The sequence below is a fragment of the Eublepharis macularius genome, chromosome 7, assembly GCF_028583425.1.
Source record: "Eublepharis macularius isolate TG4126 chromosome 7, MPM_Emac_v1.0, whole genome shotgun sequence".
Classification (NCBI taxonomy): domain Eukaryota; kingdom Metazoa; phylum Chordata; class Lepidosauria; order Squamata; family Eublepharidae; genus Eublepharis; species Eublepharis macularius.
The window spans coordinates 95,279,754-95,295,454 of NC_072796.1; the positions used below are offsets into that span (position 1 = coordinate 95,279,754).

At 40.5% G+C, this 15,701-nt stretch overlaps 1 protein-coding gene across 1 annotated transcript in view; it reads left to right on the top strand.

Annotated features, from left to right (window-relative positions):
* PREX2 (phosphatidylinositol-3,4,5-trisphosphate dependent Rac exchange factor 2) overlaps positions 1 to 14,570 on the top strand; it is a 194,521-nt gene extending 179,951 nt beyond the window's left edge. The window contains exons 39-40 of the mRNA XM_054984937.1: positions 7,938 to 8,005; positions 12,001 to 14,570. Coding sequence (XP_054840912.1) covers positions 7,938 to 8,005; positions 12,001 to 12,046 — 114 coding nt within the window. The 3' untranslated portion in view covers positions 12,047 to 14,570. The remainder of the gene's footprint in view (positions 1 to 7,937; positions 8,006 to 12,000) is intronic.
* Positions 14,571 to 15,701: the final 1,131 nt, after the last annotated feature.

Sequence of the window (15,701 nt, forward strand, 5' to 3'; positions counted from 1 at the left end):
ATCACATAGTCAATCAATTTAACTCATCTATATCTTCAGACATTCAGTTTGGTACATTTTACAAATCTTACCAAATAAAGAAAATATTGTTGGTTAATCAATCCTTATATTTAATCCTTATAGTTAATTATTTTCTATCTATATTCTGTTTGTTAACCTATATATATCTATATATATATCAATCTATTAGTCTAACTGCTTATTAATTCACATTTATCTCTTCTCCCCCCGGTAAAGTCTCCCCCCTCTACTTCAGTACTTCAGTAGTTCTCAAACTGCCACAGTTTTCCTCCCACCTCCCATTTCTTCTCCAAGTATTGTTTCAGCTTCTCCCAGTCTGTGTTAAACTGCCCTGAGTCCAGATCTCTCAGTTTTCTTGTCATCTTATCCATTTCAGCCATATACAGCAATTTGTAAATCCAGTCTTCAATAGTTGGCACTTCTTGTACTTTCCATTTTTGCGCATACAAAAGTCTAGCTGCTGCTGTCATGTAAAATATCAACGTCCTGTGTTGAGCTGGGATTCCCTCCATTCCCAAGTTCAGTAGCAGGAGTTCTGGGTTCTTATTAATTTGAAATTGTAAAATTTCACTCATTTCTCTTATTATTTCCCCCCAGTACTGCCTAGCTACGTCACACGACCACCACATATGATAGAGGGAGCCCTCATGCTTCTTACATTTCCAGCATTTATTAGAAGTGTTCAAATTCCCTAGCGCAATCTTCTTTGGTGTCATGTACCAACGATAGATCATTTTGTAAATGTTCTCTTTAATATTAGTACATGTCGTTGTCTTCATTGTAGTTTTCCACAAGTATTCCCATGCCTCCATTGTTATTTCTTTATTAAAATTGATAGCCCATTTCACCATTTGTGTTTTAACTGTCTCATCCTCGGTATACCATTTCAACAGTACTTGGTATACCTTGGATATTTTTTTCTTGTCTTCTTTAAGAAGGGTCTGCTCTAGTTCCGAATTCTCTATTCGTATACCTCCCTTTACAGAGTCCGAGTTATATAAGTCTCTGATCTATCTATACTGGAACCAGTCGTAATTAGGTGATAGTTCCTCTTGCGTCTTTATTCTAAGTTTGGATGCTTCAGTTTTAGTTATTTCTTTATACGTTAAACATTGTTGTTCATTATCAACAGCTCTTGGGTCTATCACCTCATATGGAACCACCCACAAGGGAGTTCCTTCTTGTAAATAAATTCTGTACTTCTTCCAGATTATATATAGACTTCTCCGTATAAAATGGTGCAGGAACATCGAGTTGACCTTTACTTTGTCATGCCATAGGTATGCGTGCCATCCAAATATTTTTTTATATCCCTCTAGGGCTAGTAGTTTCTTGTTCTTTAATGTCATCCATTCTTTCAACCAAACTAGGCAGATTGCATCATGATAAAGTCTCAGATTGGGCAGTTGCATTCCGCCTCTTTCCTTTGCATCTTGTAAAACTTTCACTTTCACTCGAGGCTTCTTGCCTGCCCAAACAAAATCTGATATTTTCCTCTGCCATTTTTCAAATTGTTTAGAGTCTCTGATGATTGGTATTGTCTGTAGCAAAAACATTACTCTTGGTAACACATTCATCTTAACTGCTGCAATCCTGCCCAACCATGACAAATTCAGTCTATTCCATTTGATCAAGTCTCTCTCTATCTGAGTCCATAGTTTTTCATAGTTGTTTTTGAATAAATCTATATTCTTTGCAGTCAGCTCGACTCCCAAATATTTCACTTTGCTTGTTACTTCACAATCCGTTGTTTCCGTTAACAATTGTTGTTTCTGCTTAGTCATATTTTACATAATATCTTTGACTTCTTTTTGTTAATGTAAAAACCTGCCAAGTCATGGAGAATCATTGTTATACAACTGAAGGAAGAGTATAAACCTTTTCATATTATTCTAATTGCTAGTAGAATGAGTTGGAACAAAACAAAGTCTTCTGTGCTCTATTGATTTACAATATCAGTTTACAAGATTAATGTTGGTTATAATCTTATAATTTTAAATCTTTTATAAGAAGAGGTTTACATACAGTCTGAATTTGTATATATTTCTGTTCTGTTGTTATGACAACTTGATTCATGAGTGCAGAGGTACCAAATCTTGTTAAGCCTGTGGGCAGTTTTTGAATTTTGAGGCTAAGGAGTGGATGGCACATTAAATGGCTGCCATCAGGGCTTTTTTTCAGCAGGAACGCGGTGGAACAGAGTTCCGGAACCTCTTGAAAATGGTCTTAAGGCTGGTGGCCCCGCCCCCTGATCTCCAGACAGAGGTAAGTTTAGATTGCCCTCTGCACCGCCGAGCGCCACCGAGCAGTGCAGAGGGCAATATAAACTCCCCTCTGTCTGGAGATCAGGGGGTGGGGCCACCAGCCATGTGATCATTTTCTCTGAGAGCAACCCACTGAGTTCCACCACCTCTTCCCCCCCCCCCAAAAAGCCATGGCTGCCATGGAATGCTTGGACCCATTTCAAAGTTTCATTACAAGCTAAGCATTCTCCTACAATAGTGCCAGCTATTTCTGAATTGGAGTATGTGCAAAGGTGATGCTTCCTTGGTTTTGGCTCCAGTGACAAATCAAATGGGTACCAGGAAACCCATTATGGTGCCCATGGTGCTTCATTGGGACCACTGGTGTAATAATTCCATCAGCACACCATGTCTAAAGGTTTGAAAGTTTTATTTAACAAAAGCAGGGCCTTCCCTGGCCTCTGCTTGGTAGAGAACAAGCAGCCCACAACATGAAGGGAAAATGAAACCAAAACTACTACACAGGCTTTTCAGCCTAAAGGGATCAGGGGAAAAATACTAAACAGTTCAATAAGGGAACATCACCAAATTCACAACTTGCCACGATATAACACCTGGACTAGAGTATATTAAACCACAAATCTTCATCTCTCTTTATTTTGTATTCAGTTTGCTTCTCTGTCCCTTAGATTTGAAACAATGAATAGTGATAGTACATAAAGAACAAGATCCCTTTCCCTGACAAGGAAAAGAACAAAGAAGGAGAGAGAGAGGTTAAATAACATAGAAATATACCATTAGAAGAAACCTGTGGGAAAACCCTGACATTATACCTTTGAGGGAATGATATGTTACACACAAACATGTTACAAATACCTAACAAATAAAGAATAGGGATTTTGAGATGAGAAACAATGGGACAGAAAAATGATTAATTTTTCCTGCCTGCTGTTTTTCCATTTCAACACTTGCCATGAAGCTGCTTTTCTCTAGTGGTGTTCCCATAGCATCTTTGCAAGCGCAGACTTGGAGGCAGTTGGTGGAGGGTAACAGAATTGCAATACAATGCAAAAGCAGTGATTGCTACTTCACATTCACTTGAAAAAATGCGTTTCTTAATAAAAATTACTTATCAGGGCTTTGCTGCACACATTTGTGTTTAAAGTTTGCACCTCCATTATTCATAAAACAGAAATCTGCCCTGTTAGTCACAGTACAATATATTCTAACTAACTTCAGTTCTGTAACTATGTTGCGGGGAGAGAGCTTGATGTAACCCTAATGCAGATTGAGAATAATGACCAATCTTCTTTTGTTCTGAATATCCCATTTTGGTATTTTTGACATTTTTATTTCAAACGTAGATGATTTTCTCCTATAAAGGATAACCCCTCCTACTGGTATCAGGCAATTCTGGACTGAGACTCAGCATAGCTAGACATAGCAAATAACTAAATGCACCCCAGTGATGCACTCTGTCATAAGTCAGTGTTGTCCTGCGCTCAGTGAAGAGTTATCAGACAAAGAGCTGCTTGCAGTTTACCCCCCCCCCCAAACTGACCCAGCTGCAGCTGACCTTGAGTCTGATGAAGAGCAATTTCCAGCTAATCAGCTAGCACAACCTCAGCTGTAACAGACCCAGATGCAGCCAACAAAGCTGCAGAAGCCCACTCCTCCCATCCCTCTTCTCCGACACCCTTGCAGTGCCAACACTGTCAGAGACAAGTAGAGCTTCACAAGCACAGAAGGAGTACATGGCTCATGAGTCAGTGGCAACTGTTAAATGACCAAGACAAATGAGTAAGTTCAGGATGTCTGCCTAGTAAGTGGCTGACAGTTTAGCTCATTGCCATAAAAACGGCTGGAAGGAGCAGCAGTTTGTGGAAGCAACTAGTACACTTCACGGCTGCTCCACTGACCCCCCCCCCCCGTGTGTGAGCGTGTGAGCGTGTGAGCGTGTGAGCGTGTGAGCGTGTGAGCGTGTGAGCGTGTGAGCGTGTGTGTGTGTGTGTGTGTGTGTGTGTGTGTGAGAGAGAGAGAGAGAGAGAGAGTGTATGTTAAGTCGCTTCCGACCTATGGCAACCCTATGGATGAAAGACCTCCAAAACATCTTATCATTAACAGACTTGCTCACATTTTGCAAACTGGAGGACGTAGCTTCTTTTATTGAGTCAAGTGATCTCGTTTTAGGTCTTCCTCTTTTCCTACTGCCTTCTACTTTTCCTAGCATTATTGACTTTTCCAGAGAATCTTGTCTTCTCATAATGTAACCAAAGTACGATAGCCTCAGTTTTGTCATTTTAGCTTCTAGGGAGAATTCAGGCTTGATTTGATCTAGTACCCACTTATTTGTCCTTTTGGCTGTACATGATATCTGCAGAACTTTCCTCCAGCACCACATTTCAAATGAATCAATTTTCTTCCTGTCAGCTTTCTTCACTGTCAACTTTCACATCCATACATCATAATGAAGAATACCATTGTTTGGATTATCTTGATCTTGGTTCCCAAAGAGACATCTTTATCTTGAAGGATCTTATCTAGCTCCCTCATAGCAGCTGTTCCAAGTCTCAGTCTCTTTCTGATTTCCTCATTGCAGTCTCCCTGTTGGTTGATGTTTGAGCCAAGGAATAGAAAATCTTGGACAATTTCAATTTCCACATTGTCACCTTTAAAATTATGTAACTCCTCAGTAGTCATTACTTTTGTCTTCTTGGTGTTCAGCTGTAATCCTGCTTTGGTGCTTTCTCTTTTAACCTTCATCAGTAGTTGTTTCAAGTCTTCACAATTTTCTGCCAGTAACATGGTGTCATCAGCATATCTCAAATTGTTAATTTTCCTTCCACCAATTTTTACTCCACCTTCTTCAAGATTGAATCCAGCTTTCCTTATTATATGCTCTGCATAGAGATTGAACAGGCAGGGAGATAATATACATCCTTGTCCGACACCTTTTCCAATTGGAAACCATTCTGTTTCTCCATATTCTGTCCTAACAGTAGCCTCTTGTCCAGAGTATAGGTTGCTCATCAAAACAATCAGATGTTGTGGCACCCCCATTTTTTTAACACTACCACAATCTACACAATCAAAAGCTTTGCTGTAATCTATAAAACACAGGCTGATTTAGGGGTGTGTGCTTCGGGTTTCTGATTCAGATTTTTAACCCGAATTGGGCCCAATTTGGAAATATCTGATGTTCCCAAATTGGCCCCAGCATTGCTGAACCAATTCGGAAATCCCGAAGCAAAGCTTCCCAAAGTGATTTGTATCGCTTTGGTAAATTGCGGGCAAAGAGCAACACTTTTCTTGCCGCCTGGCTGCTTTTTCAGCTGACAGGAGGGGGAGTCTCCTCTCATCAGCTGAAAAAAGCCTTTTAAATGCCCTCTGCTTTTTTCAGCTGATGGGGGATCCTCCTCCCATCAGCTGTAAAGTGGCTGGCATTTGAAAGCAACACTTTTCTTGCTGTTTGCAAACAGCAAGCTGCTTTGAGCTTCGATGTGCTCTGTAAAGATTCTGAAGCATTTAAACATCCAAATCCTGAAGCGGCTTGCCACTTAGAGATTTGGGGTTTCCCGAATAGTTTTCCCGCTTCAGGTAAACCCAAAGTGGGAAACCCAAATTTTTTGGGGGTGCACATCCCTAGGCCGATTTTCTTCAAAAAACCCTGGTGCGTTCTATTAGCCATCATAAATTTGCTACGTGATCTCTTGTGCCTCTTCCTTTCCTGAATCCATCTTGAACATTTATGGAACATTTCTTGTTCCATAAATGGTAAGAGTCTTTGCTGTAGAATCCTCAGCATCACTTTGCTTGTATGGGAAATTAACGCAATAGTCCGATAGTTGATACACTCTTTAGCACCCTCTTTTTTTGGAATTGGAATGTAGACTGAGAATTTCCAGTCTGTGGGTCACTGTTCTGTTTTCTGTATTCTTGGACAGATTCTTGTTAAGATTTTGATGAACTCCATTTCTGTAGCATGAAATAGCTCTATTGGTATTTCATCTACTCCAGGTGCTTTGTTTCTCCCAATTGCTTTGAGTGCAGCTTTTACTTCAGTTTCTAAGAGTTCTGGATCTTCATCAAATGACTCTTCTTCAAAAATATCTGTCATCCTTCCATCTCTTCTGTATAGTTCTTCAGTGTATTGTTTCCATCTTTCCTTTATTTTGTCCTGATCAGATACTGTATTTCTGTGTTGATCTTTCAGCATCCCAAGCCATGGCTTGAATTTCCCATTGATTTCCCAGATCTTGTGGAACAGATCTTTTGTTCTTCCTTTTTTGTTGTTCTCTTCTATGGACACTGACCTTGCTGGTACCCTAACTCTGGAACTCTGCCCCTTGGATTGGAACTGACTTGTGGCTTCTCTGGAACTCTGACCCTTGGACTGGAACTGACTTGTGGCTTCTCTGGAACTCTGACCCGTGGACTGGAACTGACTTGTGGCTTCTCTGGAACTCTGACCTGTGGTCTGGAACTGACTTGTGACTTCTCTGGAACTCTGACCCTTGGACTGGAACTGACTTGTGGCTTCTCTGGAACTCTGACCCTTGGACTGGAACTGACTTGTGGCTTCTCTGGAACTCTGACCCTTGGACTGGAACTGACTTGTGGCTTCTCTGGAACTCTGACCCTTGGACTGGAACTGACTTGTGGCTTCTCTGGAACTCTGACCTGTGGTCTGGAACTGACTTGTGACTTCTCTGGAACTCTGACCCTTGGACTGGAACTGACTTGTGGCGTCTCTGGAACTCTGACCCTTGGACTGGAACTGACGTGTGGCTTATCTGGAATCCCTGACATTTGGACTCTATTAACTCTTTGCTGTCTGGTTGTGACTGGCCTTTGCACTCCGGCCTCTGGCTCCTAGGGGACTACACCAGTACACACTCCACTGGAGCTGATAGTAGCCAAACTGGAGACCCTGGATAGCATAACCTTGGAAATGACATTTTGAGAAGGCATTTTGGGCTCTGTCAGAAGGGGAAAGCTGAGAAAATAGCACTCTGCAGGCAGAAATAATGGAAATAAGCTTGAAATAACTCTGCCGTCCATGCTCCCAGACATGTTCACTGCCCAGCATCATCAGTGAAAGGGCATGCAAGTGCTTTGGGCATTTGTGAGTACAGTTGGTGAGAGAGATCATGTGGGGTTAGGGGAAGGATGCACAGATATGTAGATCAGTGGGAGTGAAGAGAGGCATGGGGAGATGGTGGTGGGCAGAGGAGGCAGGTGTCCCTGGGCTGTCTACCCAAGACCTTCCAAAATCTGTAACTGACCTTGGTAGTCAGCCCCATGTCTCTGTATTCCCTCCCTCTGCACTGCAAATTGACCTAGAACAGTTGAGCACTGGCAGCATTTGAACAGGCTGGGACTATGTGGCTTCCTATGCTACCTTCCAGCCCAGCTGCCCCAGCCAAGCTCTCCTCCAAGTTTCTCACTTGTCTCTGCTTGTACATTTATATTTACTGAAAGAACAAATAACTTTTCACAAGTTACCAGTTTTGAATTACTCTTGTTGATTAGGTAGTATCTGGTATTTGCCTCATTGCAAGTAAAATGTAAATTTATTTATGTAAATTTTGATAATTTCTTAATTATCATGCTGGGAAGGTTTTTAAAAAAGATTTATTATGTGATGAGAAAACTCTTTTCTCTACCTTATAGGGAGCAAGAGTCCAGAATACTGCCAAAAATTTAGGAGTGAGGGATCGTACACCACAGTCTATTCCAAGGTAACTAAACATTAACATCAATTGCCTGTGACCAGGATCATCATATATGTAATTCTGAACCAGCCTCCCATGTGAATAAAACAAAACAAAACAAATTTATTATATTTTCAACAGACAGCTAGAAAAGTCCAGAGAATGGGGACAGGTTCAGATGGGGATATTCATCTGCAGTCCTTGGAGGACCCTCAGCTTTGTATAAAAATATGAAAACCCTCAAAGAGATTAATGTTGTCTGCCATAAGGGAGTGTTTCCTTTGTAGCAGCTATAGGGTCGGCAGAGGAGCAGGAGTGGAAGCTGCTACTTCCTAAGCTAGGTGGGCAGGGAGGAAGACAGAGATAGAAAATGAGATGCTGCCATATGTGCTGAGCAGGTGAGCAGGTAGAAGGAGGTAGATGCTGGAGCTGGCATCACATGAGCCAGGTGGTGGCACTGCAGGGGAGGAGGAGGAAGAGAGGGGATCTGGAGCTGCATCTCTGCTATGTGATCCAGGCAGCCATTGGCAACGTCATAGGATTTTATGAAGATGTAGCATTAGCAAAGATCTGATACAGAGTTGAAGAATTGCTGAAACAGAAAATAATCAATTCTAGTACTAACATTAGATAAACATGAAGTACAGGTAGTATAAGAGTACATTTTCAAGCAACAGATAATATGCAAGGCAACGTAGTGGTGAAGTCTATGGTCCCTAACTCATTAGCGAAGCATTTGAGACCCCTCCCTATAATACTTCCATCCGATCTGAGTAAAAAGCTGTTTTGAATAATTTGGTTTTGCATCATTTGTGGAAAGCCAGGAGAGTGGGGGCTCTCCTGACCTCCTCAGGCAGACCATTCCATAGGGTGGAGGCCACCACAGAGAAAGCTCATGTGCGAGCTGCTGTTGATTTCGCCCATGTGCAGGCCAGCACCTGTAAAAGACCCTGTTCAGATGAACGAAGCTGCCATGGAAGGACATAAGGAGTGAGATGATCTTGTAGGTATGCTGTGCCAAGTCCATGAAGAGCTTTGTATGTAGTAACCAATACCTTGAATTGAGCACGGTAACTGATAAATAGCCAATGGAGTGACTGTAGGATGGGACTGATATTCATGCTCCTGCTTGCTCCTGCTAACAGTTGAGTTGCAGCATTTTGCACCAATTGGAGCCTTCTAGTTAACTTAGATGGGAGACCAATGTATAGTGCATTACAATAGTAAAGTTTTGATGTTACCATAGCATGGATCCAGGTGGCCAGGTCAGCCATGTTGAGGTAAGAAGCCATCTTCCAGGCTAGAGTGAGATTGTAGTAAGCATTTTTTGCTGCTGCCCTAACTTGTTTTTCTAGTAGTAGCACTGGATCCAGTATAACCCCTAGATTCTTAACTAAGTCTGCAAGGGTCAGATGAACTCCATCAAAAGCGAGGAGTACAATGTCTTTAAAGATCTCTGCCTTCCCAACAAGCATCACTTCAGTGTCTTTTCTGGGTTCAATTTCAACTTGTTATATTTCAGCTCTTTTTGGAATTCATCTATTTTTGAAATTTCTTGGTTCTTATTATGTACTTATTTTGAAATAAGCTCTATTGAATACAATGGGAGTTACTTCTGAGTAAATGCATAGGACCATCTTATACCATTTTGAGATGGTAGAGTGCTTCATATCTTCAGTTTATCTATTTAACTAGCTATCTAGTTTCTAAGCCTAGAACATACCGAACTAGGAAGATTTTAGGCAGGCATGGAGAGTTATTCTTCGGAGGAAATGTTACTTTTCCCTTGTCCATTTAATAATAGAATTTTTGAGCTTCCATTTTCACCACTGTGAATTCAGAATTACCTGGTTAAATGTCCAGCACTATTTAGGAGTAGGGACATGGCTCAGTAGTAGAGCATATGCTTTGCACATAGAAGGTCCCAGGTTCAATCTCTAGCATCTCCAGTTTAAAGGATTAGGTAATTTTTTTTAAATCTCAAACAGAAGCCTGAGACCCTGGAATGCTAATTTCTGTCACAGCAGACAGTATGTTAGTAAGTAGATTAAGATCTGATTCAATATAAGATAGGTAAATGTTTGTGAATTAAATAAATTTACAAAAAAAGGGGCCTGTGAGGGCTCATGGGAGAAGGTCAAGCTCATTCCACACTCTTCTTCTGGCTTTGCTAATTATTTTAACCACTCACTTTTTTTCTCTACCTCTCCTTTTTGGGTTCATGTTATGCCAACGATACTCTTCTGCCATTTACACTGGACAAATGTGTCTGTTTGTGCAAGGATAGAATCAAAGAAAATGAATCAGACATAAATTACAACATCAAGAAATAAGTGTGTGTGGGAAGGGCATTTTAAGTTCTGTGAATTTACTGTCACAGACCTGAAAGTCACTGCAATACAACAAAATCCTCAAAGAGAATATACAGTGTGAAAATGCTGCATTAGAACTCATTAAGACATTAAACACTATGTCATTCTGGTTTAAACAGAGACTTGAATTTCTCTCTCTATAATCTCTAATCCCCCTTTTATAAATTGTACTTGGCTGTTCTAACATGATTTCTCAGACCATAACCCTTTTGCCAATATTAGTTTATTTTCACTTAAACTTCAGACTATGTGTCCCTCAAAACCTTGTAACTATTTGTAACTGCTAATCCTGTTCTAGTAGTTTACATGAGAATTTACACTTGAAAGACACATGACAGGGTTCACACACAACCTCTCTGTTTCAGCCTCTCCTTCCACCCAATACACTTCCCCTTAAGGAGAATTCTGATTTCCCTCCACATATGAAGAAGTAAGCTGTGACCCACAAAAGCTGATACTGAAATAAAAATTAAGTCTTTAAGGTGGCAATGGACTCTGAGTTTGCTGTAACAGAATAATACAGTTTTAACTTTGCAACCCAAAATGATGGCCAAGGTTTCAGCATTGTTTAAAAATTTAAACCTTCTCCCTTTTTTAACTTTAAGATTTTTCTGTAAATGTGGATTTTTCTCAGGTTTGCAGAAGCATCTAGTCTAGCCCTGTGTAGTCTCTACATTGTGAATTTTGACACATATACAAGAGGAGCACAAGGATGGCTATTGGATACATGATTTTAATGCTGAGTGTTCATTACTTCTTAATAAGGCCTACAGTGGTGGTGAATAATCTCACATTTAAAATGTTGTAAAGTTCTTTTTGTTAGCAAAGCATCCTTTTGATTGAAATATATGGCTGGCCCAGGTTTATCTTCATTCAGTGATGGATTACAGGCACCTGAAATGTTTTGTAACAGGTTGAGGCTTAATGGACAACCTCAAGGAATTTATTAGTTTCTTTGCCCTACGGGGCTCATGTCAATCGTTGTTTGACTTATATTAAGTAGATCAAAATGTATGAGTTTGTTGTCAAGAATAATTGAACATTGATGCATTTGCATGAGCATACTATAGACTGCCACTTATGTACAAACATAACTAGGAAAAGTATATTATTTCTGAATTATCTTTTTTCCAAGTTCCCAGAAGATTGAGTATGGCACCCATCTTTTTTTTTAAAACACATTAAAAGTATACTGGTTTTAGCTGTTGAATATTAAGAATGCATGTAGACTTCATTTTTGTGGGGCTTACCATGAATAAATTAAATTTATACAGGAGTAACTTTTGACTAAAAGTAAATTTACTATGGTATAGAGATATTGTAATACTGCTTCTCGGTACAGATGAAACCCCATAGTATAACAAATTCACATAGTTCCTAGCCCTGTCTCATAGGCTTGGAATCAGCACTATATTGCTGCATCCCTTTTTGGTGTCATGTTATCTATGTTTTCTTCTAAGTCAATTTCAGAGCAAGGCTTCAATCCAGTAGCAGCTTAAAAACCAACACAATTTTCCAGGATGTAAACTTTTAAGTGTCAAGCTCCCTTCATTGGATAAGTTTATGTAAATAACCATGTAATGAATAAATGTCACCGCCTGTTTCATAAATCTAGGGCTTGAGGTAATGGTTGTTCTTTGTTTTTAATAGGTTGTACAAGCTGTGTGAGCCACCACCTCCTGTTGGAGAGGAATAAAAATTCCTTTTTGAAGAGTAATGAAAATGCCAGCTTCTGTGAAACTGAAGTAAAACCTGATCACAGTCTTCCATAGAATGTGCTTTGAATACTGATAAAAGGCAGCATTTAGCTCTGGGTACAGCAATGTTTCTTCTTCAATATGGCTGTTCTAATGAGGAACAATTCTTTCTGAAAAGAAAATATAGCTGGACTTCTTGTGCTTTTCAGTAGTTTTATACCTAGTATTTTACACTGGAATAGAGCTAAGTGGTTAGTTCAGCATTGGTTGTTAACCAATAATGTACTGGTAGCAACATGAACACAAAGATATAGCATTGTGTGAAAAGGCCATATAGATGTTCCTTTTAAAAAAGCAATGCTTTGATACTAAGGAAGATAAAAAGATAGTTTAAACTTGTAATGCAGCACTTTTTTAGTCCCTTGCTGCACATATAATCCCTTTCCCTCCTACCAATATGTTGTCTTAATTTCTTAAAGTGTAACTATATATATGAAATCAATGAGCATGCAATTAAATATTGAACAGAGGTGCAAATGTTAATAGGAAAAATGCAAGTTTCTAGTATAGTGGGAATACAGATAGCACTACGGACGATTCATTTCAGTATTCTAAGAAAACCATCTTAACGTCTGCTCTCAAGTGAACTGATGGTGATAACCATTTCTACATGGACCAATCATGTGAAAAATGTTCCTAATGTTTAGGTCAGAATGCACCAGTGAGTCACAGGAGTTTTGTATATGAGTTGCATGACTTTTAGTACTGACTGATATTCAGTACAAGATGTTCACTTTGGTTCATGCTGAGATCAGGCATTGGAAATGACAGATGGATTCTGATGAGTCAAAATTCCATTAGTTAGTCCTCTTTAATTAGTAGTTCAGGAATCATTGACAGGAACCATCTTTGCAACAGTGATTTCTTTATGTCATAACTTTGATCACACTGAGTTTGAATAAATCTCACCTGAGAATATATGCATTCCGAAAATGAGAAATATTCATTGAAAGGAGTAGAAATACTGACTAAAGGAGTGACCTGCCAAATGTTGTATTTTATAATTTGAATCTGATAAAAACTGTAGCACTGAAAGACAGAATTCTCTCAGTGTCAATGTGGCACTGAGAGAATTCTGTCTTTCGGTGCTATACCTCTGAAGATGCCAGTCACAGCTGCTGGTGAAATGTCAGGAACTACAATGCCAAGACCATGGCCATACAGCCCAGAAAATCTACAACAACTTGTGGGGAGAGTTAGGCAGCCATGCCGTTAGACCCCCACCAAGCTCTGGAGTGTGAAGAGGTTGGGTTGCGGGGGAGGGAATGTGGAGCCCCTGCTTCAGTCCCCTCCTTCTCAAAGCAACTGACCGTGCTCAGGAGCTGTTGGCACTGCAGCAGTGAGCTGCGTGAAGGGCAGGATGGCACCCAAAAGAAGGCAGCCAGACTTTGCTATCCAGCACTGCCTGGCTCCAGCCACATCCCCAAGTGCCAAAGCAAAACAGCTGAAAGTTTTCTTTTTACAGAGACACAAGCTCTGCCTCAATCTCAGCCCTGGCTTTCAGGATATGAGGGGTACCGTGTTAGTGCCTCATCTAGGGCTTAAATTTGAGCTTAGGGTTCAGAAGCTGACCTTTGAGTGCTGGCATTCAGTCCCCTCTTTTCTCCACTGGAAAACGATAGAACGGAAGAGGGTTTCTGTGCAGCATGCTTTCTTCTATTGTTTACATTAATGGCAAAAGGGAGGAGGGAAGCAAGCAGCTTGGAACAGGGCCTTTAAACTTCAGCTGGCAGGTGGGGGATTCCCCCCCCCGCCTGCCAGCTGAAGTAAGGCACGGGGTTTAAAGTGCCCGCTTCCATGCCCCTCACTTGCAAGTGGCATGGAAGTGAGCATGCTGCTGCGGGGCTGAAGATGGACCACAGACAGACGAACCAGTCTGCAAACCAGGCAGGTTCATGAAAAGTTTGTGGTCCGTGGTCTGTGAAACGCCATGGACAGATGGCTTGTGGCTTTTTCCTGGTTCGTGCCCACCTCTAGTCTACACATACACTACTTTCAGTATCTGAGCTTTGTTTATGTTTAAGTACATCCATTTGAAGCACTCAAGTTCCAAAACCTAAAAACAATTTTATATTGTACACTATATTATCATACAAAACATACAATATTTTCATGATGGGTGTGCTGTTTGTCTAGAAGTAAAATACTGTCTTCTAGCCATAATGGCTACCATAGTTCAAAGCAACATTTAATGTGTTCCAATAGTGCCTGAAATGTATTTTAATAATGCAGATGTTGATATTGTACTGTATTTCCACAATGCATACCATCATACAAGTTTTAAAATATTATAGCAGTTTTATTTAGTCTGTTGAATCTTGTATATAATGTAAGTCCAGAAAACATATGTGCTACTTTAGCAGATTTTGCAGAGGGAGAATATATTTTTGTACTTACATGAGTAAGGTTTATTCTTCTAAATCTCTCATACTTATAATCCTTATAATTCAATTTATATTACAATTAACAACATTGGTAAGAAATCTCTTTAAAGAAATCTCTTTAAAGTATGGATTTGGATCAAATTATTTTTCTATGTAGTATGTTTCTTTGTTCATTACAATATTACTTATGGTTTAATCAAATACATTCTATTTTTATTAGATACGTGTTTATTTTAAGTATATATATAAAAAGTATGGAATTGTACCACACAGTAATAAACTTTTCATGTATATTCTGAACTATTTAAAAAATTATTATTACTATTAATATTTACCATTAGTGTTCATAGCTCTCTAAAGGTAATTCAAAAATATAAGTCAAGACCTGAATATTTTACAGCCTAAATTTTAACACAGAAGAATTCCAGCAAATGCAATTAACAGCTCAGTCCTAAGGGGAGAGGGTGCTTTGGGAGACAACTAATCCCCACAATGGTGTATCTGGTTGGTACTCTGTCGAAACCCTACATATGATGGTGGATCTCTTTGGTGTCACTCTGCCCAGATTTCTTGCCAGAAAGCATCTACTGCAGCCAGGCACTGGCAGATCTGGAGTGTGGCTCCTTGAGCCGGCAGGCCTGGTGGTGGGTCAAGGAGCGGGTCGGGAGTTAGTTGGCCCTCTAAGCTGTTCCAGCCTCGGGAATGCCCCCCAAAGCAATAGAAAGTCACAGCATGAAAAAGGTGGCATAGCCCATAGGAGCCTATGGGAAAAGTTTGCTGCTCCTTTCCCCCATGCACCCTACCCATATGGCCTGGAGGAACATAAGATGCTGACTGGAGCTGTGACCAATCCGCTTGCCCCCTGGTGGTGGCCAAGTCCCCTCCCCAGCACCAATCACAGCCCCCCCCCCAAATGCCAGCCAGTGCTCCCATTAACTCCATAAGCAGAAATGTGGCATGAGGCTCTGCCCAAGAACCCTCTGCCGTGGGGACTTAGCGCAAGAGTCAGCTTGGAAGCTCAGTGGTGGGGGGAAAGCATATAATAGGCACTTTGTGAAAATCAGTGAGCATCTTTCACTCACACAAGGGAGGAGTACTAAGTCCAGAATGTCTGACTAACGTCTCCCATTGAAGTTCTCTAAAAGGTAACCCATCTCCAGATTCTCAGATCAAGGCGGCAAGGATGCATAGGTAAAAGAGGAGCTGGGGA